Source organism: Pungitius pungitius, chromosome 4 (assembly GCF_949316345.1).
Source record: "Pungitius pungitius chromosome 4, fPunPun2.1, whole genome shotgun sequence".
In the NCBI taxonomy this organism is placed as follows: Eukaryota; Metazoa; Chordata; class Actinopteri; order Perciformes; family Gasterosteidae; genus Pungitius; species Pungitius pungitius.
Window position 1 is genome coordinate 20,359,630 of NC_084903.1, and position 23,015 is coordinate 20,382,644.

Consider the following 23,015-nt stretch of genomic DNA (forward strand, 5'->3'; position numbering starts at 1 on the left):
AACTGTCACTGAAAAAAACAAAAAAACAACCCAATGAAATAAGTTGATAATTGTACTGTACCTGAAAATAACTGTTTGCACCAGACCCTTCTCGCAACATATGCAGCTTCAAATATAGGACTCAACGATATGGGCTCTAATGTTAATTTTATATGTATCCATATTATGTTCATATAATTAATAAAAAAATAAATACATTTAACAAATACAAATTATTTTGCAGTGGGTAAATTACCAAAGGAACTGATCATCACCCACAGTTGTATTGTTAACACATTTCTTTTTCAAGTGTAGGATTTCTCGATAAAACCAATAAGCCCCCCCCGCCCCTCCCTCCCTCCCTCCCAACCTCCCCGTATTAATTTAAACCTCTTAAAGTCCCTAAACTGGTGCGGCTGTGCTATTGAGCTGGGTGGGATTAGACTCCATCCAGTCGTCTATAGGGCTGCATGTGAGCGTGGGCTCACTGGCGGCTAGACGTTAACACTGTAGCACACAGAGAGCAACCGGAAGTAAAAGTAGATGCTGATGATTATGTTGGCAATGGGACCCCGGACCAGCTCTTGGCTTAGGCTGAAAAAAGCTGAGGGCACACAATGTGCACGTTTACATGTCATCGATCGGCATATCTTGTAAAAAGGTCATATGAAAACATTTTCTTTTTACTCATCTTTTTTTTTAAACTTTTTTTTTTTGCTTATGTGGTTTTTTTGTGTACAAATCTTTGTATAACCTGTTGAGACATATCAAAACAGATTAAACCAACAGAGAAAAAAGAATCACCCAACAAAAAAAAAACAAAAAAATCCCATGCAGAAATTATGTCCCACTCCTACTGATTGCATTTGTAAGTTAATAAAATCTGTGTACATGTTTGTCTGCAGATCAACCACATTTTTCGATTTTGTCTTTTTCTTCTTTTTTTGTGGCTTAAATTTCTCATCCTATTTTCCAGCAGATATTGCTGCAGAGTCGATTCCAGATCCCGGCCATGTCCATTCCTGAACAGCAGGAGGCGCAAGAGGCATGTCGTGTAGATGCTGGCTGCAGGAAGGAACACCCCTCCGTAGAAGAAGCCATGGAGAAGCAAATGAGCTCCGCGATTTCAGTTCAAAGTTCAAGAAATTTAACCTCATTTCCTATAACAATTCTTTTTTTGTTCTTTTTTTTTTTGTCCCGCAAGAAATTGTTGCTTTGTCACCCCGAAAAGCTTCAATAGAGAGACAGTTACTGTGGATGTTCTTTCTTATACTTCTTTCAATCTCCCGGGGCTGGAGTCCGGCAGCACAAGTGGGACCGGACAGTCAGTCAGTTGCAGACGAGGACGGGAAGAGGGAGACGAGGGGGGTAGGGGTGTGTGTGTGTGTGTGTGTGGGTGGGGGGGAGGCAAAGTCACCCCTATCTGCAGAGGTCCTCCTGTGTAGAGTCTCGCACATTTTTCCTCTTCTTGCTGTTGCCCTGGTGATGTGGCTTGTTGCTCTGGTGACTTTTGGTGCTAGGGGTGGAGCTCTGCTGCCCCTGGTTGCCGCTCTTCTGGTTGGCACGAGACGTCCTGGCCTGGGCGAGAGGACACGCGGGACAGAAAATACATTTTAAAATTCAGTTCACACAATGTCTCGCCTCGCTGTTGTGTCATCCAATTGCTCTTCATTTAACACACGTTATGCCTACACGCTCACTTTCATGTGATGATGATTTTTTTTCTGGGATAAAAAGGTAACGCTTGTTCTAACCTTGCCACCCTTGTTGCTTCCAGACGGAGTGCTGTTCGCCTGGCTCTGTGTTCGGTTGCTATTGGCGACGGTGGACTTTTCTCTGTGACCGCTGGAGCCCCGGCCGGACTGCTGCTGCTGCTGCTGCTGCTGCTTGGCCGTCTTACATGGCGTGCCATCAGAGTCCTGAGGAAAGAGCAGCAAAACAAAAATGTCATAAACTGGTCGTCACCTAAAAAAAATTCACACGTCTGTGCATGTGCGCGTGCACACTAGACTGACCGCGTCGCTGGAGCTGGAGGTTGCGGTTGTGGAGGAAGGCGACAGTGGGGAAGAGGAGGACCGCAATGAGGGTGACGGCGAGGAGGAATTGGAGGAGGTTTTGCTCTGGGGGGCAGACGGTAGAATGACAACGTCATCGTCGTCGTCATCAGAGACGTTGTTGTTGCGCTCATCGAGCTGCTGGGACTCAAACAGTGTGACGTCATTTCCTATAGAAACGGAAAAAATATATATAGACATGGAGGTGAACTCTGTGCAAAGTCAAGCGGACAGAGATCAAAGTGACCAGGTTGACCGTTTCCTGATGAGAGTCCGAATGTAGTTTCAATAGGAATTCAAATATTCTATGCAGGAAAGAAAATTATTTTAAAAAGGCCGAACGTACTGTTGAGTGGCACATCATTCTGAGACTGACTCCCCCAGTTCTTCTTGATCCATTCCCTGTACTCGTGCACTTCCTGGGTTACCCGAATTATTCGGCCAAGCACGCTACAATGGGATAGAGACAAAAGGGTATGACAATTAAATGCATATACAGGTATAGATAACGCGTACACAGGTATAGAGAATGCAACAAGAAAGTGGCTTTTAAGGACCATTGGCCGCCGATTCAAATCTCACCTCTCCGTCTCGTTGTTGGGATAGTACTTGGCGATGGGTGACACGGCGTGGCTGAGCACCACGTAGGCGTAGTCAAAGGCCTGCTTCACTTGAATGGCGCCGTATGAACTCCGACCGACGTCGTTATCTGGCGGAGGCAAGACAGACTGTAAACACCGGAACCAGACAGCGGGGCGCACACGAGTCGTTGCCTGTCGCCCTTTGAGTCCCCCGCCCGTACCCGGCTGCAGCGGGTCCTCAATGTAGAGCATGGAGGGCCTGTATCTGTCCATGTTTCTCTGAACGTCGTCTTTGGCAACGTAGCAGCCTCCGTCTTTTATCCTGATGCCAGTTTTCAGGTAGTTGAAGTGGCGGCCGTAGAGCTCGAAGAATTCGATGAGCAGAACGCCGATGTTGATGTTGGGGCTGCACACGTCCTCCCGGTAGTGAAGCTGGAAAACACACCGTGCAAGTAGAGTTACTTTAAACCGTTAAAAGGTGTTCAGCCAGTCCGGTGTGCAGGAATCACCGCTGTTGAAAACACGGTCATAAAAAAAGCAATCAAGGAGGCCAGCAATAAAACTACAGAGCTGCCAAAGAGCTGGCACGCAGCCAATGAGAACACAAACAAAATCAAAATAAACATTATGAGCGGCCGTTAATGACCAGGTGTGTCTGACCTGCAGGAAGCTGACAGCCATGAGGAAGACACTGTAGGAGCCAATCCCGCCGGTAAAAACCTCATTGAGGTCCCTCTGCAGTAGGAACTGCTTCAGCACCAGGACCAGGTAAGGCAGAACGGGGTATTTCTATGGGACAAAACACACAACGGCCACGGTGAGGAGTGTTGAGGCCTTCCACGAGGCGTTAACCTGGGCTGTCATGCTGATCAGTCACGGTGTGCATAGCGGAACGCAGGAAGGACTCCGGGAACGTGAAAGACTTTTAAGCTCTACCTCTTTGAATTCCTTGATGAGCCGGGCAGCTTCAACACCATTTTTCACGTTGAAGCTGATGTCCACTTTGACCTCAGTGACGGAGTCTCTCAGTTTGATGATGGGAACCTGAAACACACGGGGTACAGGTCCCGACAGTGAGGGAGCGATCAAACAAATCGGCACATTCAAACGATTGGATCGAGGGCCTCCCGACGTCCCGCTTTAACACCCGACGACAAACCGCACACTCGATCAAACACGAGTCCACATTTTCTGATCTAATCCTTCGCTAAACTGCTTGAGCAAAGATTTGAAATGCTAATCTGCTTTTAGAATCCACAGCAAAAGTGAAACAAACAGGACAAAGCTTTATTTAAATCCTTTAAGTCCTGAAATAAAAATAATGAATCAATGCACAAAAAAAAACTCAAATAAAAGGAGATTCAGAGCGGTTTAAAGAGAGCTAGGTGTTAGCACTCCACCAATATTGTATGTTGTCCCGAGTCAATAAATGCATGACCTTAATTTGGAAAGAACTACAGTGAAAAACTTGATGCACATGTCAGCACACGCGTCTGAATACGAGGCAGGTGAGCCAACAAGTTGAGTCAGGGTTTTGGAGTCATCAACACCGGGTGGCTCGATCCGATATTCTGACCTGAACATATCAGCCAGCGTCATGCTGATGAATGACTGCCAGCATTGGTTGTCGTCTGTTATTAAATCATACCGCCACATTTCTTCTGATCAGTGACACAGACAGACGTCTGGCAGAGACGACGGCAGCAGCCCTAATCCCGCCGCTGATTGCGGTCTTACCGTGGCTTTGTCCAGAACTTTGATGGAGTTCTCATCTGCGATTTTCCTCTTTCGGAGAGCCTCTTCCAGTGTCCACAGTGGGAGGGTTCCCCACTTCCCAAAAACCACCAAGTCAATGTCGCTGGTGGAGGAGAGACATTGCATTACATACAACTTGCACAATGAGTTGGACAATAATTCAGCGGCGCAATACTTCCATTTATACTTTTTTATTTAAATATAAAAAAGCAACTGTAATGTAGAAATTAGGATTTCCCTCGCATGACAAAATGTTTGGTCCAAATTGTGACTCATCGCTCAAGAAACAAATAGATAAATAAATGCAGGGGAACAGAGTGAATGACAGGAGCAAAACACATTTGCACGAGCAGTCATCGGACATGCACACATCCATCAACAGCTCGGTTTCATTTAAGTGCTCAACGGGGTGTGAAGTGTCTACTGATCCTCTGTGTTTCAGTCTGACATTTGATTGTTCTGTGTGTGTGTGTGTGTGTGTGTGTGTGTGTGTGCGTGCGTGTGTGTCTTGAACAAAACAATGTAGGTTAACCAGCCTTAATAATTAGTAAGTCACTTGATTCATAAACACAAAAGCAGATAATGATTTGCTGGCTGGACGTAAAACTCAGAGCAAAGTATTTCTGATAAGGAGCAAGTTGGCTCACCTTGTTGGCAGATAAAGACCAGTGCTGAAACTCCCAAAGACTTGGACCTGGAGAGATAGGAAACACATTTAGACACGTATGGGTGGTTTGTTTTGTGGATTCAATTCACTGTGTCGACTTGGCCTCTGAATTTCTCACGTCAGGCTTCACTACTAAAAAAACCTGTTTGCCAAGCTTCCCGAAACATCACTATTCTTCAGCTCAACATGGCGCTGATTTATTGACAAGCCCAAACAAACCGCATAGGCGTGGTGCATAATGGTTAAAAGGGAAGTTTAGCGGGACTATTTTTAACCTCTTCAGATGCATTTAAAGTGATGTATTAAAGACCGCACTGGCTTCATTGAATCCAGCAACTCCTCCGCACATGTGGAAGTTGGATACGGCGCAAATGTAACCTTGCATGATGTTTGCACACGAAACAGCCACTGGTCTCTTGCACTATCTTAAACCCTGCGTACAATGCACAAATTGACGGGTGTACCGAAATAGAAGTTAAGCCTCGACCTTGCAAATACTGCCTCGAACCGCCTCCCCCGCACATCAAGCGGGTGGTATGAACTCGGGTTTACAGCCCGGTCACATGTGCACGGCTAAGCCGATTGCACGCCCGTGTTTGTGAATGAGCGTACGGCGAAGGTGGAGGGTGGAGTCCCCCCTTCATTTAGGAACAGCTGAGCTCGCGACGAAGCGCACTGCTCCCATCAGCGGGATCGGAGCAGAATGCCTATAGGTGGCGCTGATAACATGCAACCAAGCAGAGTCCTGTGCAGCCAACAACAGGATGCTTTATGCCAGCAGCTATGATAACTGCGTTTGCAAATCGCGGGAGGTCACCGTGTCCAGAAGTCGCACGGCGCTCACAGTGCAACAGGCGTCATGCTCACTTTTCCTACTTGACAAACCCATTTCTGGCAAAACAAAACAACCGCTGGTGTTTCTAAGTGGCTTTCAGATCACAGCCGAGATTTTCGAGCCAACTGCCGGGGGCAGTTCTCAGCGGCACACTCTAAGATCTGGGCCGTCACGCCCCGTGAGTCAAACTATGAGCCCCCCCCCCCCAAAAAAAGAAAAGTCTCATTGGCGAGTCGGGGAAGGGTGCGTACCTCAGCACTGGGCCACAGGTCTTTGATGACTTCCTTTATTCTGTCCACCACCTCAGCTCTCATCTTCTCCTCCTCCGCCCGCGGGGAGATGTACCTAAAGAAGTCTTTGACCTCCTCGTGTAACCTGCGGATGAAAGAACAGAGCGGTGAGAAACATTAAAATTATTTAAAACAACAAGTATCCGTTGCATTTTATAGCGGTGCATCTATTTTGTTCTACAAAGCGAGGAAAGCAATGTTAAAGTCAGGCCTGACATTGGCTTACACATGAAACATTGTAAGTAACTAACCCAGTAACTTCCCCACAGCAAGCCACACACATAACAAATAAACAACACCCTCTCAGGCCCTTGACATTGCGCGATACCCACAGCCCAGTCCATCTGGACCCCGGATTTGAGTTTCTATGGCAAAGAGAGCTGCCAAAAAGTCAACCTTCCCCCGGCTAAGCGAGTCTCTGAAAAAAGAGCAGTCATTGCCGCTTCTTTGCATATTTCCACCATCAGCTCTTCTCCCAGAGGAACATTCATGACCATGAATGGTGGGAATAATAGTCCGGGGTGTCTTATCAGGTGAAAGTTAATTATTAGCGACTGCGATGAGAAAAAACATAACAGCAAGCCATGCTGTGTCCCTGTGTTATGTCAGACAAAATAATAATAATAATAATCTCAGTACAGGCAGGCGAAGCAAGGGTAGCGCTTTTGTCCTTGGAACAAGTCGCTCTGCCCACATGCGCTGACCTTTCCACCCACCAGCTCTGTCCACACACACACACACACACACACACACACACACAAAAAGGGGACAAACTCTGTGGGCGGAGAAGTAAGAAAACAAACAACCACAAAGAGCTAAAACCGGGCCAATTGTAGGAGCAATCCTCTTGGCAGAGGACCGGAAATGTGATGCTTTTGGATTTTAAAAATAAAATGAGCCAGCAAAGTAAACCCTGCGTACACCACAGCGAGCTGGACAAGAAAAACACAAAGCAGCTACCGGCGCCGACCAAACTGCTGTTTGGGTAAACGCCTCGGAGAGCACTGCAAGCGCCTCTGGTGTCTGGCTTTTATGCAACAAGAACTTGCCACCTGACAGCGGCCACAGCTCACTGGGTTCCACTGTTTCGGACCAAATCTACGAAGGAAAAATACATGCATGTTTTAACTTTATTCTACATGCCCAGATGCTCGATTAAAAAAAACAAAAAAACAATACACAAACCCCTATATTCCAGCCCCACTACTCGGCAGCAGGACAGTAAGGCCATGAGGGGCTGAAGAGAAACACTGAATTTAAAAACCAAACAAGCTACTTCTGTGCTGCTGTTCTTTAAAGGAAATACAAACCAGGACGAGACTCTGCACAGCAGTTTAAACTTAGTTGAAAGTGACAAGCCGTTGCAACTCTGACTATAACTAATCATTATTTTTGAAATGGGTAAAAAAAAAAATGTCTATTACCCAAAATAGGTTCAGTTTATCATCACAAAAGGGTGGGAGTGGGAACTAGGTAGTAGTTCTGTGAAACGGTATATCATGTATCATATGACAATGCACCGGACCAAAAACTATAGTTCTTTAGTTTCCAAAGTAGTTGGATGCATTAAAATGTGCCTGAACGGATTCAGACTCCTCGCAATGGGGTAAATGTACTTAATTACAGATAAACGGAATGGTGTGTTGCACGTTGTATAAAAACTGGAATTTTTTCCCACGTCACAAAGACACACACAAATCGGCCCTTCATCTTGGAGGCACGAGAGTAAAGTGGAGTTAATCATATCATTTAATTTTATATTTACTATGGTTGTTTGTTCCGTCTCAAACTGTTTAAGGGGTTTCGTCCCAGCATTACACGGGACCGCCACCTCGCTCATGGTGGGACGGCGCCACCGCTGCCTTCATTTCTGAGAACTGAACTGAGTCGTTGTGAAATCGCTGTTGTTACATACGCGGTAGTCTATTGCAAGTTCCTGTTAACATTCTCCCTGTGCACATTCAAGATGCCAGCCTCCAACAAAAACACATTAGGTTTCGCTTTAGGGTAAACAAAACAGCAGCTCTGCAGATAGAAGTTTTGATTTCAGCACAGATCTCTGCAGCTAAAGTAGCAGTAACATTAAGATGCTGCAGCCCAAAGACCAGTTGCAATGAAACTTCATCTTAAGTGCGATTCAACGTAAAATAACTCCCTTTAGCTTTAATGTATTCAAGTATTTTTTTACTCCACAACTGCCCCAGTAGGTTTCATTTCACAGAAAACCGGCTGCCTCCTCCTCCTCCTCCTCCTCGTCACATGGTTGGAGCGATCGGAGAAATCCTATCGGATGCCCCACCTCGCTGGATCAGGTTTCATCTCCGGGGGAACTGCTCATCTGTTAATCCCACCCGCCTATATCATTGTGATATTATGTAATCTAGAGGTGAAAAAAATGCTGTTCTCTCGCCTCCTTAGCGCTTGGAACGATGAGAGCAGGGAAATGAGGCAACGGGCTCGAGACGGAGGCTAAAACAAGAGCTGAGCACTCCTCCACCAAGCAGCTCCAGACACACTGAGTGGTGTGTCATTTATATTAACATAATCTTACGCGAACAACAACAAATCTGTTCATCCTATTTGGCATTTCTGCTTGAAAAAGAAAAGATTTTCTGTCAATCATTCTCTATTGTGTAAGAAAAGACATTTGTTATGCATAGCAGTCGCAGCCTGGCAATAAGTGTGCACATTTTAAGGCAACGTTGTGGGTTTGCATGCCAAGTATTAGCATGAAAACACAATGATCTGATGAGTGAGAGCCATTTTAAAATGTTAATATAAACAAAGAATGCTCTTAATACATTCCCTAATACAGCTTTCTGTCCCTTTGTTATTTTCTGGTTGGTTTTCAAACGAGCACGTGTGGGATCAATGCATCTCTGCTGCTGCTATTTGAATCCTCCTCTGCAACTCTAATACACCTATTGTGTTTTTGTGTTATGGAATATTGCTCCACAATGTGCCAGATGAGAACAGCAAAATGAAATGTAAATGTAAAGTAAATCACAATAACTAAAAAACAAAGTAGAGAGCCAGAAACACCCAGAAGGTGGAACAAGAGCACGGCGAGGGAGGGAGCGAGGAGTGGGTGTGGTGCTGAAATGCCTTCATGTGAACGAGAGCCATCTGTCAAATTGGGTAGGATTAAGGGAAAACAGGTTACTGTCGCATCACACCGAGCGCTACGACTGTTCCAATATCTTGGCACGGCGGTATTTCCCGGGTCTCGGGCCATCCATTTGAAGCAAACAAGGGCAGTGTGTGCTACGTCAAAGGGGGGCGCCAGGAGGCAAATACGTTGCATCCCACACTGCAGGCTTTCAAGTTGAAGACGACCTTAAACTGGCGCAGAGGTGTCGATGTCTCGAAGGTGGTATATTCATCAATGTTTCATCAACACACCAATCCGGGGGTGCTAAGTGTTGGCCGCGGGGACAAAGCGGGTCAAGTTACCCAGAAGCCCACACGCCGCTGACTGCTGGCGAGAGGCTCGGTCAGGCCCGAGGGACGCGGCAGAGTGCTGTGGTCAAAACAGGAAGAGTGCGAATACAAACAGGGCAATACATCGCGGAAGAGCTAACTTTTGGTACGTCGCACCACCTGCCGATTGTCTGAGCGCTCTTAAAACTAGAGAGATTTGTTACAGCGGGCATAACAGAGATGAAGAAAAAACAGGAAGAAAAACGTATAGGACAAATTCTTCCCTACACATGGAGTTTTGGGGGGCTGCCCACACGTGCTGCTCAGGCCGGGTCCGTTTCACCTACAGTCCAAATGGCCGGCATGCAGGCGCTCTCCCAGTCTGTCTGCCTCTACACAGGCCGAGAGGGGAGGAGAGCGTGACATAGATGTCAGAGCCAGCGGAGGCTGGAACCACCGTTCTAATAATGGAGCTTCAGTCACAAAGGTGCTATCAGTGCGCCGGGAATGACAAATCTACGTACAAAAGTACGTTGGTGGTAGCCAATATTAAGGATATAGACAGGTCATTTAACAGTAGCTGATAATGTCCTTAGTTTCGCATCTTAACGTTTTCTCACAACGGGAATTTCAAAAACATTCATATGTCCAAATGAAGAACCATGTTGATTGCTACATCAAAACTACTAAGATTTGGGATTTCCAAGTTCCAGTTAATCCACATATTACTCTTAATTCATTACACCGCAACGCCTCTCCGTTAGAAAAATGAGTTTAACTTATGAGCGCTGAATCTTGCCTCCTCAGTAAAGAAAACCCACAACCACCAGATCAGAACACAATTCGGCCACACTGGCTTCCTGTGCCCTTATAAAGTGTCTCAACCACTGTCCCACACCACCAAAAAGAAGAAGAGGTAGGACTCCCAATCTGATTGGACAGACACTCGAGGGGCTTGGGTGGCGTTCCCTGAGGGATGGCTTTGTTTTGTACAAGTGAGGCCGTGTGCAGAATGTAAACACTGGTCCTTCTCCGACTCGAACCGCCTTTGCGAGGCTCTTCTGTGAGCCACAATGACCGGAGGAGCGTAAATCACAAATAAGTACATGCCGCTGTAGCCCCCCCCCCCCCCCACTGCCAAATATAGTGTACGCACTGACTTGCAGTATTACATTACATGTTATTTAGCTGACGCTTTTATCCAAAGCGACTTATATTGCATTGTAACCCATGGCTTACATTTTTGCCTGGGGAGCAATTACGGGTTAGGTGTCTTGCTCAGGGACACTTCGACATGGCACATGGAGCTGCCAACCTTGCAGCTCCCAGCGCATCACGCTACTCCATCCGCCACCATCAGTACTTCTTGTACCAGCAGTAGAAGAAGTACAAGCATCCGGCTTCATCCAACAGATGGGGAACGGCGTGTATACTACACATCCCACACCCAGGACGCACCCACTGAGCATGCCACAGATCATCGGTGGCACTGTGCATCAACAGAGTGCGGTGAGGAGTTAGTGTGAGCCAGGCTCTGAGGCTCTGGTTCTGGTATTAGCACAGCTAATCAGCGAGGAATGGCCTTGTGCAAACACAGAGCTTCCATATTACTATAAATGAGGATCGGCCAAACACAGAGCGTCACACTCGCTCCTGCTTGTCTACACATGTCTGGGAGAGACGGCGGTGCGAGGGGCCAAACGCTGCACCTAAAAAAGGTCTTCAAAACAGAGCCCAACCCACCAAAATCATTCTCCCTTGTCATACTATCTAAAAAGAGAGTAGCGGTCCTTGACACAAGTATAAGTTAGAAGGTGCGTTTATAATACAGTGTGACCTGTTACTGTTGAATGTACCAGCTCTGTAATGACTCAAATCTCACAACCGTTGAGTGACGCATAGGTCTCAGCTTGCACTTCGAAGCATCAGAAACCATCCTCTATGTCGTTGCAGGATTAAGACAAAGTTTGCATTGATTCAACAGTCTGCTCTTCCTAAAAGGTTTAAAAGGGCACCGCAATTAGTTTGCAGCAAGACTTTTATCTGCATAAGTTTGCGCCCAAACCCTCGTTTAGTAAAAAGAATGTCTGAATTCCCAACTCTGTATTGACCTGTTGCGTTCCAGCCAAAGAAAAGCTGTGCGTTCAGCCATATTTTGACAACACTATGTGTGATTCAACGCGTCTCTGTAAACATACTTTGACCGATCTTCCAATGCGATAACTGGTCACCATTTACACATCGTACTGTCATTCAGAACTGCTGTTCCTCGCTGAGGAATGAACTACATTTTAGAGTCATTTCGATCACACATGAGTACATTGATGTTGAATAATTCAAAGGGTTTGTTTGCTGGAGCAATCACTCTGCCTCGTCGGTAAAGCATGCTGGTTGGCAAACATTGTTAAAGCGTCCCTGTGGGCGCGCGTGTCCACTCCCTACAAAAATGATTGTGTACCTACTCGCATGCATACAAATGCCCTTTGAAACACGACCGGGTGCTATAGACAGATCGCTGATAAGAAAGACTAGAAAGCAGGAGAGGCTTTTCGGTGAGCTATGGAGCCTGTGGCCAAGTCACAATTTCCACATATACAAACTTGCTCAGTGTGAGGGGGACTCGGGCCCCCGTCAAGCTGTCAAATTCTGGAGTGCCAGAGGGTTCCATCGGACACTTTGGGCCGTTATTCCACACTTATAAGTCAGCATAGCTTCATAGCGTGGTGACATTAAACGAGGGGTTCCCAGGGGGAGCCCTGGGATGTAAAAATAAACAAAGAGGAGTGGGAGGAGGGGGGCACATGCGCATTCGGTCTGGTGTGTTAATGCGCACAGACACAGCACCATTAATGACACTCAAGTGTGTACCAGGATACTTCAGTCAAGTCCCCCGCGGCCTAGGGGAGGGGAACACTCTGCGCATACTGACCCTCGCTGCCGACAATGAGCTGTTTGTCAACTTTGGTAGATTCCCACTTCCTCTGTATTGGAGCCAGCCGGGGATCTGAGGGCGTAAAGGAGGCTGGAGGGAAACCAGTGAGATGACTCAATCCATTAGAAGTGTCACTTTTGTTTGGGGAGGCACCCAGTCACCTCCTCAATGCTCTCTTTTGACTCTATTTCCAAACTCTAACATGCACCTAGCCTACAGTAGTGGGATGAATAAGCGTACTGTCCACACGCTTCTTAATACTACGGTTGGATTACAAACCCCTATGAACAGTAACCAGTTTCTACGGTAGTACCCAGAGGCATTATCGGTTTAGCTTTCATAAGAAAATGTGTTCAAACTTATGTAAAAGTACTACAAACAACAAAAAAGAACTACTTGGGTGCTTTTAGGTTTGTTTATGCGATGATATTTGGTTGACAAGCTACATACGGTGTTGTGATTTCAGGGCTTGGTGCATTCCTTAGAATCCTCTAGTCTAAATGACTAATTGCTAAAACACGTTTCAGCCGAAGCCTGCCAGATATTTTCGCTACACGTTCTGAAAGACATGTTGTAATGTTATAGTTAAAATGATCTGGCCGTGCCAACTGGAATAGCGTCTTGAAATGTGCGTGGTCATTGGTGGATGGACTCATTTACACAAAAGGCTCTGACCGTACACCCAACTTTTGGGTGGGGTGAGACCCGACAAACCTCCGTTGTCCCCCTGCGAGTCATTCCCTAAAGCGTTTGAACATCGGTGCACACTTCACCGACTCCTGGTTTTACGGTCCCGCCCCTGCGGGAGGCCAGCGTGGGACACATCTAATGGACCGTTGGTAACTTTAAGCTATCGCTCTCTCGCTCGCTCTCTTACCCGATGATTCCCTCAGAGTAGGTCCTTTCTTTCCACGGTGTGCCCGCATAACCGTCATAGGCTCCCGTGTTGGAGCTGGCGATGGTGCTGTTCAAGAGGCTAGAATTGAATCCGAAAGTGCTAGCTTTGTTGTCTCTTTTCCTTTTGTTGGGTTGACCGTCAGCCGACCACCTCGAAAGCACAGCACTGCCCTGCTGCCTCCCTCCGCCGACACCGCCCCTGCCACCGGCGCGGTTGTTGTGGTTGCAATTGGTTTCCAGTGGTAGAAAGTCCCGCTGTGCCGTTAATTCCCGGTTCGCCATCGGGGACGACACGGTTTGAGTCCTGGCTTCGCCGCCGCCGCCGGTGTTTGTATCAAGTGCCCCGTTTCTGTCGGCGAGGAGTGCTCCCGACGCCCCGTTGACGATCGCTTTTAGGCTCGACGTGTTCTGAGATCCAGTGATGTAGCTGTTATTCACATGCAAGTAGCCGAACCCCTGAGTCGTCTCCCAAATTTGCATCCACAGGTTGTTCGCGGGTCCACGTTGTTCTGGTTGAAACCAGGCGATTCTTGGATCCATCAAACGACACTGTAGGCAAGCCGCCCCACCGAGCAGTGCTCAGCTCGTGTGCAGCTAGCCAGGTCGCTAGCTAACGTTAGCCTGCTAGCCTCGTTATAGCCGCCGCTAGCTGAGGTTCTCCGCCGCCCGTTACTTCGAGAATGTGGTAAAAAAAAAAAAACCGTTCTTCAATGATGGCGATACACAACTGTTAACCGTAATTATCCACTGGAAATAAAACAAGACTGAACCAAGTGTTAAAAATGGTAGCTCAAAGCCAAAGTTGCGGTTGAAGACGAAACGTGCAGCAGCTGCTTGTCGAAGTGCCTCTCTGACCCTTTCCCTTGATCGTGGGTCCGTCAATGGCGAAGCGTTCAGTAGAACTGCGCATGCGCCGGCCTAGTGAAAGGGGCGGGGAGACGGTAGTTACGCAACATACAATTGCTTTTTCTTACATAACATCTGATTTACTATTCTCATGAAAATAAAAACTGACACGGTGTTTAAAGTATTACAACGTAAATCCGTTTCTTTATTTCATGGTGCTACTTTAAGCTGGGTTTTTGTCTGTACTACTAACCCGGGGTAAAGTTAAAGACCACTACTTTCCACATTTGCTATAATATTGCACATTTTTAGGGTGCACTTGAAATAACTCCCATGAAATATACCAATCGGAAATACAAAACTACGATAAGGCTTTAATAACTAACGATTTTCACAGATAGATACATTTGTCAATCATTAAAATTCCCAGGAGACATTTCTTTTGCCTAAAACCTAAACATGTATACCCATGTTACAAACACTTATGGAAACGCTGAATAAATCAGAATTTAATAAAATGCTTTTATTCACAGTTTGATGACATGATTTCCCTCAAATTGATCTTGAAATTTGTGTTAATTACGTGCAATATTAATTAACATTTCCCTGAACCGTTGTGTGGTAACACAGCAAAGCTGTGCCCGGCTCTTAGTACGCAAGAATGATCACACAGCTCTTATTGACATCTTCATTTTTATTAAATGGCATTTTTGGGTGCAAGTCACTATTAAATCTTTACCATACTGCAGTAGCTGGACATTCTAAGCATTATAAAAAAAGATGGCACTATGCCAGGTTTAAAATATCTGCAGTTGTAAAATAGCAATTAATAGTTATTGGTGAAACCAAATCTATTTCACGAAAATAATGCTTTCAGTAGAAAGTCTCGCTTAGTGACTTGCAGACAGAGGAAGTCACACAAATACCACTGCAAAAGTTACAACTCCACGCATTAGAGTGCCGTTTGCTAGAATAAGAAATGAATGCCAAGAGATGGGAAGCAGAGGGACCTCAGAGTGGCAGAGGTAACGAATGTTTAAATGTAATAAGACAAATACATCTGCCCCATGGCCCCAGGGTGAGAATGCAAACCCTCTCAGCTTAGTAGGATGCTGAATTTACAGTACATTTAATTGTGTTTCTTTTTAACGACTGAATGAATTATTACACAATATCCATATTCCTTTAAAGGGCCCTGAAAAGTAGACTGTCACTGAGGTACATGAACTTCTTCAAATTCAGGTCTGACAACCATTTTGGGTGAAATGATGCATATTAACCAAATGAGCAAAATCTTTTTTTTTAAAGAATAAAAAGACTCTGTACTAACTAAAAAATCTGATTCACTACACATCATAAAGTATCACGTTAAATCATTATTTAGAGAATATAAACATTGAAACCGATTAAAACAAATGGTATACTACCAACATGAAATAAATACTTAATTGGTTTCAAAGAAGCATTCTGTTTTGTTCTGCCGTTAGAATATCTTTCCAAAGCATACCGATTCAACTGATTGCACATGTCTAATAGTTATTTCTTCACCAACTTCTCCAGATAACCAATGAATCTTCTCAGGTTGACTTTGATGTTGTCGAGCACACACAGCTGCTGGGGGCTGTACTTGCCTCTTCCTTCTTTACGAATCTAGCAGAAATAGAAAATCAATTATTAGAAGATCCGATAAGACAATCCTTTAATAGTACCACAGGGGGAATTTGCACTAAAAAAACTGAATGTTTTGACAAAATCTCGTATAGATTTCCGTAAAGGGACACGTGCACATTAGCATTATGGTTTATGTCATTGTAGGCAATGCAAGACAGAAAAACCAAAACACTCAGCAGTTGAATGGGCTACTACTACTCAAAAGACCTTTAGAAAATGTGAAAAATCCACAATAACCAGTGTTTTAGTAAAAATGAATATGTCTCTGGTACCTTAGCTCTGAATACAGGCTGAAGGGCCTTCAGTGCTGGTAGTAAATGGATGTTTTTGGATGCCGTCTCCGCCTCGTCTCCATCGGCAAAGACATCAAACAGGGCGTCCAGGGCTTCTCCGTTCACAACCAGGTTGGCGTCCTTTGTGGCGACCTGAAGCAAGGCGTTTCCAATCATCTGTGGGAGCACAGGTTCTTAGAGGGAGAACACGTATTTCAAAAACAAAAGAACCCGGGGGGGGGGGGGGGGGGGGAGAGACTATACCTGAAGGGTTACAGCAGTGTCCTTCTCTTTGGCCAACGTGCTGCCAGTGATGCCCAAAATGGCGACGGCGTTGACTCTCACACTGACAACATCGCAGCGGGTGGCAGCTTCGCTCAGACTCATCAGCTGCTGGGGGGTCATACACTGACCAAGACAAACGCAACCGTACATGGTCAACAGGGTTCGGTGCCAACTGGCAGCGAGAACAAAGTTTAACATCTATCCTGCCTCTGTTTATTCACTCAACAAACATGGACATTGGTTAAAGGGGCCCACCACTAATTTAGTGTTGTTGTTGTTGTTTTTTTAATGGGTACGCTGTAGCCTGTTGAAACAGTTGTCACTCCTGGTGATGTCATCAGCGTTCCTTTATTCATTCTGTCATTTGTGTAACGTTACTGAGGTGCAATACCAAATTCACACCTAAAAATGACGCATGAGTGCAAATATTCGAAAGGAAACACTGGAGCTGCGAAGCATTCTGTACCTGGGAGATGTTTTTGGAGGCAATCATCTGTAACAAAGACCGCATCGCGCTTATGACGGCCTCCAGGAACTCCTCGTCTTTGGGTATCTCTGAAATACGAGAAAGCGGCCTTGTTGAACAGACGTGTCACCTGTCTCATTGTTGCAACTCTATACTGCTGCAACCGACCACTCTAGGAATACAAATAAATGCGTCTACTGTGAATGTACTGTGGTTTTCCCCTTTTTCACAAAAAGTGATAGTTTCAGTGATAACTAAATGCGATGAATGTGAGACCTGCTGCGCCAAAAACCAGCGTGGAAAGGTGCTGAGCTGCTTCCTGCAGGGCCGCCGCTCCTCCCAGCGACTCGGCGTCCATGGCGGAGAGGATGCTGTGCAGGCACGTCAGCGCCCGGGACTGCACCCGCTGCACCCTGAAGCATTCAAGAAAAGAGGCTCTGGTTGAGTGTCATCGGTAAGGGCCTGATGACCATTTAGCTTCCGCATCGAGAGAAACAATCCGACAAGTTGTTCCTCAAATCTGACTCCGGTCTCACGTTGCAAGTTGCTCATACGGCTGTAAAAAAAGATCACCGGACACACGGGAGAGGAAGTCCTGCCACAAATAACATGTCAAAGGTCACACCGTACAGACTTCGATATGGTGCACACATTCCTATCTTGACAGAGACAAGTTAAAGAACGGGTGAGAAGGGAGAGGATTACTTTTTGATCAGGCCTCTCCAGGAGGGAATCTGTTGGCACACATCCATCGCTTCCTTTCTGGGGAACTCTGTCTTTTTGAGGACCTTGAATCAAGCGAGAGAAGAAAAAAAAGGTTTAATCATTCTACCATTTAGTGGGGTTTCATAAAAGGTCCCTTATATGTTCTAGTTAAGCAATTTGATCCGTTCAGCCTCAGGCAGACAATGGGCGAGGTTCATTGCATAGTTACGGCAGTATTTCAGGGGTTTTGACTAAATGACAACTTAATTAAATTCCTCTGCCTGTCTAAACAACGCCGATTGGCCGGTGTGAGGCGTTAAGGATGAAGCGGGCCTGTGTTTGCCTTTTCTGGGATGCTGTGGTGGATGAGGGCCTCGTGCACCTCGGCCGACAAACACAGCGGGGACATGAGACTGCACACTCCGTCGCAAAGGCCATCGGGTCCCGTGTCGCACTCGTCGCTGCTCGACTCCTCCTCCCACTCGTCGTCAGAAGGATCTGAAGAGCCACAAACGCATAAAACGGGTTTATGGACAAATGCCACCAAGGCATTTCGATGCACTCAAATGAACTCGTTTGGGCTTCTCTCTCTCTCTCATTATAAATGGCCCACACACTCTTTGTCAAATGGGAAATAGCGTGGATGGAACAAAGGGCCCGGGGTCAGCACTGCTGTCCGCGTCGACAACACTCACCGTCGGAGCAGCACATGTTGACGATGATCTCCAAGGACGTCTGCTGGGCTGTCAGCAAGGCCGCGGCCTCCTTCAGCTCCTCCTTGTCCCCCTGGACAAAAACAAGGCAGCCGCGCGAGTCAACGTCGCGAACCAAAGCGACGACTGTTATCGCGCATCAGAGCCCCGCTCGCATGACACAAAGAGGCGACGTGGATCCAACGACAGACTGCGGCCTGAGCAGCGCTCGGGGGGGGGGGTTAGTTTAGCAGCGTTGTGAAAGACAATCACTGCCCTTAATTAGCTCTCTCTCTCTCTTTTTTTTTTTTAGACCCACTTGACTTGAAAAGCAACACAGGCTGCGATCAAGTCAACCCTCGTTGCTGCGACCCACCAAATCACCGGGAGGGGGGGGGGGGGGGGGGGGGGGGGGGGGGGGGGATTTTGGGAACGTCGCCCATGAATGTCAACCCCGGGGGGAAAAAACCCGGGGCTCCGCTCTGGGACTGAGACGAGGGGGACGGCTCTGTCTCGCCGAGGTCGTGTCTGGGGTATGTCAGCGCGCTGGAAGCCAGAAGCTGGACCCCAGCTGAACCGTGTGTCGTCGTCGCCCCCCCCCCCCCCCCCCCCCCGCCCCCCACGCCGGCGGTTCGTCTGCTCGGTCCGTCTGGCTGGCTGGCTGTACAACGGATGACTCACACGTCAGCTTTTCCACGAGCATCAACTCCCGCAACACGAAAGACTGGGTCACCATGCTGACGAACAACCTCCCCCCCCCCCCCTCCTGAGGTAGCTGAGGGTAAACTTTTAGGAAATCCATTTAGTCAATTTGTATCAGTTTATACAGGTTTTGACGTGAAAAGACCTCTCTATGTCTCGCTCCCTCTCTCTGTTGCCTTTATGTAGGTCTTCTTATTCATTGTCTTTCACACTCGACTGAGTCCTAACACTCCTTTCATCCAATTGAAACTTGATGTTAATGAGTTAGTGAAAAAAATGGCGCCATTGTTTGCGAAAAGGAACAACGCTTTCACTGTGAAAGGAAGCTTCGGACTGAAAAGGGGACACAGGGTTCATAATCTCTCAGACGGATCTCTCGTACTGCGTTCGACTCGCGTGGCGAGAGGAACAGCAACATGAAGAGTGCTCGACTATAGACGCCACTCACAGGCAAAAGGTCAGAGAAGTCGTTATCAACCCTCACAGCCTTTCCATTCCTCTTGCGTTTCGGTGCTGCTGCTTCCTCCTCCTCCTCCTCCTCCTCCATCTCCGCCACAGCCTGGTCCTCCGCAGCGGGTGCATCTCTGTGACGAGCCTCTTCTGCTCGCCTCAGTTCGGGTATCAGCGTTCCTGGGTCCAGATCCAGGCACCTGGACAAGGTGGCCACCACGGCGTTGAGTGTCTGGGCCTGGCGGGTCGCAGGTAAACTGCCCTTCATGTTCCACAGAGTCCCTGAGTGGCACAGCGAGTCACAGGCAACGTCGGTCACCTTCCACTGGTGTCATGCTATTAGGGGACACTTCGGAAAAATGCTTTTAAATAAAAATGTTTTTTTTTTTAAACGAAGTAAAAAGACAAACTGTACCTGCGGCCAATGTCCTGAGGAGAATGTGTGCCATGCCGGGCTGAGACGTCAGCAACACGCTCTCCACGACTGCGAGCACAGCGGCGTTCAGGCTGCAGAGCAGCTCCGGGTTGTCCTCAGTCACAGTGTGCAAACAGTGGGCTGCCAAACACAGAGAGGAGGCCCTCAGAAAACACTCGACACACCAAAATAGTTGCATTTTTTAAGGCTCGGTTTTAAGAAATGCTATTAGGATTGTGGGAAATCCAACGTATATTAAGCTGGAGCCAGAAGCCGGCTATGCAGAATGCGGGTGACTCTTGTTCAGCTGTCAGATTCACAACGTAGCTCGGAGTTGTTTGTTGACCTATTTGGGTTTTTTATCAGCACAGAGATATCCATCTGCAGCTCACGGATCTCTTGGCTACAGACGCTTTCTGCATTCCTTTTCTCATGAAAATAATAATAACCGCAGAGCATGTTTTTAAAGCACATCCAATCCAGAATTGTTTAAATACTTTTGAATTCTTCCCCTTTAGGAAAAATGCTGACACATTACTGCCACCTGCCAATCACAGAATATTACACACTTGCCAATAGTTATTGGCAAATGTGTAATAATTCAACCCCACAAGTATGGCATGACATTTTAACATTTAGTAGCTATACTGGATATGCCCATGCAGCAAATTCCTAATAAACATAAGCCTTACATCAATCCACAAGGACATTCTTCAAAAATGGAATAATTTGCAAAAACCTAATTACTTACTAATATTCATAGTTGGAATAGTGAAGTTTTCAGATATAAAAAATTAGAATAATTACTATTTATTCACAAATGTTTTGTGAATATAGGTTTTTGGTATACAAAAACATATATTCTTCAGATACCTGCGATACATCCAATTTTGCTGTTGAATACTAAAAAGGTCCCGTAATTAATTTTTAAAGACAAGATGTAGTTTTGACTAGCCGCAAATACATAGATGTCTTGATATTCAATTTCTTCCAGTACCACTATTATTGTGAAAATCCCCCCTCGTGACGAGCTGGGATTCAAATGTCATCACCGCTCTCAAAAGCCTAAGTGCATCCGCGTCCGAACACAAAGGGGATCAGCACATAAAGGGAACAGCTCCGTAGCACTTTCAGAGGTCAAAAAAAAAAAAAAAACTCTGCTGGCAACCGGGGATGTCAGCGGGAATCTAGATGTCAGTGGTGCTTGGAGGTACCTTCACTTTAGTGCCTGCAGTAGAGAGAAATCTCCCATTGTGACATTCGGACAGAAAATGAGCTTCATCGTTGAAACGGAGCTCACACGCGCCTTCACAAAATGCGAGACAAGAGCAGGTCGGTTCGCCCTACCCGCAGATATGGCCAGTTCGACGTTGTGTGGGTGTCTCTCCAAACACTGCACCACCAAATCCAGAAGGCCCGCTTTGTTGAACACGGACAGCGACTGGCTGCTGCTCTCACTGAAAGTGACATCCCAAAGTGACGGTCAGACCTCTCTGCTGAGGGGGGGAGGGGGGGGGTGAAAAATGACGGTGCTCACCACAGATTCCACAACAGGTTCACGGCCTCGTTGGCTACGTCCTCCACGGCGTTCTTCTTGTCCGCCGTCGCCACGGCGGCGCTCTCGAAACCGGCACAGCTCTGCGGGGGGGGGGAACAAACTCAGCGCTTCCAGACGAGCAAAAAACAGTAAGCTTTTGACGTCAGCCTTTGTTCAAGGAGGCCTTTTGTCGCCGATGAGGAGGAGGAAACCCGACGGCGAGGTCAGAGCAGCGGGCCCAGAGTCTCACCTCTCTAAGCAGCGCTGACAGAGGAGTCATTACGTCGTGCTTCACCATGTCCTCGCACACCTCCTGGCCCCCGCATGCACTCAGGTTCCTGTCCGGGAGAGACACACACACACACACACACACACAGCGTGTAAGAGAGGGGATCAGTTGGGATAGATGTGATGTTTTGGTCATGATGGGAGACAACTAACTGTTGGCAAATGTCATCACTATTGATGACGCACGACTTTTTGAGGTGAGTTTAAGGACGGTTACTAAAAAAGTGCAACATGTAAATGTGATCAGGGTTAGCACATCAAAAACAGACTTGACAGATATGGCTATAATTGTTTCCAACTTCTCATAAGAAATAACACAAGTGAAAAAAAAATCATAAAACACACTTGACTTTCATTTTACTTAATTTGACTTTTTTTTACTTAATTTGACTTTTCTTTGATTAGGACTCAAGAAGCATCGTTTTGAAACACCGTTTTGGGTGGCAACTGGACTGCTCCCCCCCCCTCTCCCCTTTCACCCCCTTGGAGCTGATCTCCAGATGAAATTAACTTCTCCTACAGCTACGTCTCACTATTGCTGTGGCTTCGCGTGCTTTCTTCCTTATTCGGACTACACCTTCCAGCCACGCGGAGTCACCGTCTCTCTACCTGAGCGCCCCGGCCGCCGTCTCCCTGACCGCCAGGCTGGTGTCCATCAGCATGGGCCCCAGGCGGCGGATCGCGTCCCGCTGCAGGAACGCCGGGATGGTCTGACTCTGCTGCACCACCCGAGAGATGCTGGCGCAGGCGAACTCCCGCACGTCGGCGCTGGGGCTTTGCAGCTGCGGGAAAACGGTTAACTGTATTTACACTGAAATGACGCACGATTATAAAAGTCAACAACAAAAAACAGCTGCTTTTTACGTTAAAGTTTGTCGTTGAAACGAGTGCATGCCCATGTGCCGTGCGAGGATACAACGTTACTCAACAGCAGAGACCCAGTGGAGCTAAATAATAACGCTCGTACTTTCTCCAGCAGCTCCGCCGCAGGACAGCTATCGTCCCCGTGCTCTTCTTCCTCGGCGTCCGCTTCCTTCACCGCATCCGCCGGCAATCCGACTGCGTTGAACTTCGGCCGTTTAAACTTAGTGGTTTTACTTTTACCCATTTTGAGCCCTTATTTCTTTCCTAATTGTACACTCAAGACCTCGCGACCACGACGCAACACACACGCGACAGTTCCGGGCTGGTTGGAGGCCATGTGGAAGTGTTGCCTGCCGTAAAGTGCTCGTTGGTAACGGAAAGAGAAACTGTCGCAAAACCGCCCGGACGAACG

The 23,015-nt window shown here is 47.0% G+C and overlaps 2 protein-coding genes across 2 annotated transcripts; both read right to left on the minus strand.

The window, feature by feature from the left end:
• Positions 1–788: 788 nt before the first annotated feature.
• On the minus strand, positions 789–14,301 carry tent4b (terminal nucleotidyltransferase 4B). The gene is made up of 12 exons (XM_037482981.2): positions 13,391–14,301; positions 6,123–6,246; positions 5,017–5,063; positions 4,352–4,472; positions 3,551–3,658; positions 3,275–3,403; positions 2,836–3,046; positions 2,616–2,742; positions 2,380–2,483; positions 1,995–2,203; positions 1,734–1,898; positions 789–1,557 (listed from the first exon to the last, which is right to left on the minus strand). The coding sequence occupies exons 1-12, from the start codon at positions 13,948–13,950 to the stop codon at positions 1,399–1,401; spliced, it is 2,064 nt and encodes a 687-aa protein (XP_037338878.2). The 5' UTR covers positions 13,951–14,301; the 3' UTR covers positions 789–1,398.
• A 631-nt stretch (positions 14,302–14,932) lies between these two features.
• On the minus strand, positions 14,933–22,965 carry heatr3 (HEAT repeat containing 3). Its single transcript, XM_037482993.2, has 15 exons — positions 22,707–22,965; positions 22,349–22,521; positions 21,702–21,789; positions 21,452–21,552; positions 21,262–21,371; positions 19,915–20,055; positions 19,498–19,781; positions 18,351–18,441; positions 17,999–18,153; positions 17,656–17,738; positions 17,227–17,363; positions 16,951–17,039; positions 16,464–16,607; positions 16,200–16,376; positions 14,933–15,906 (listed from the first exon to the last, which is right to left on the minus strand). Exons 1-15 carry the CDS (start codon positions 22,845–22,847, stop codon positions 15,793–15,795), a joined length of 2,028 nt encoding a protein of 675 aa, XP_037338890.2. The 5' UTR covers positions 22,848–22,965; the 3' UTR covers positions 14,933–15,792.
• Positions 22,966–23,015: the final 50 nt, after the last annotated feature.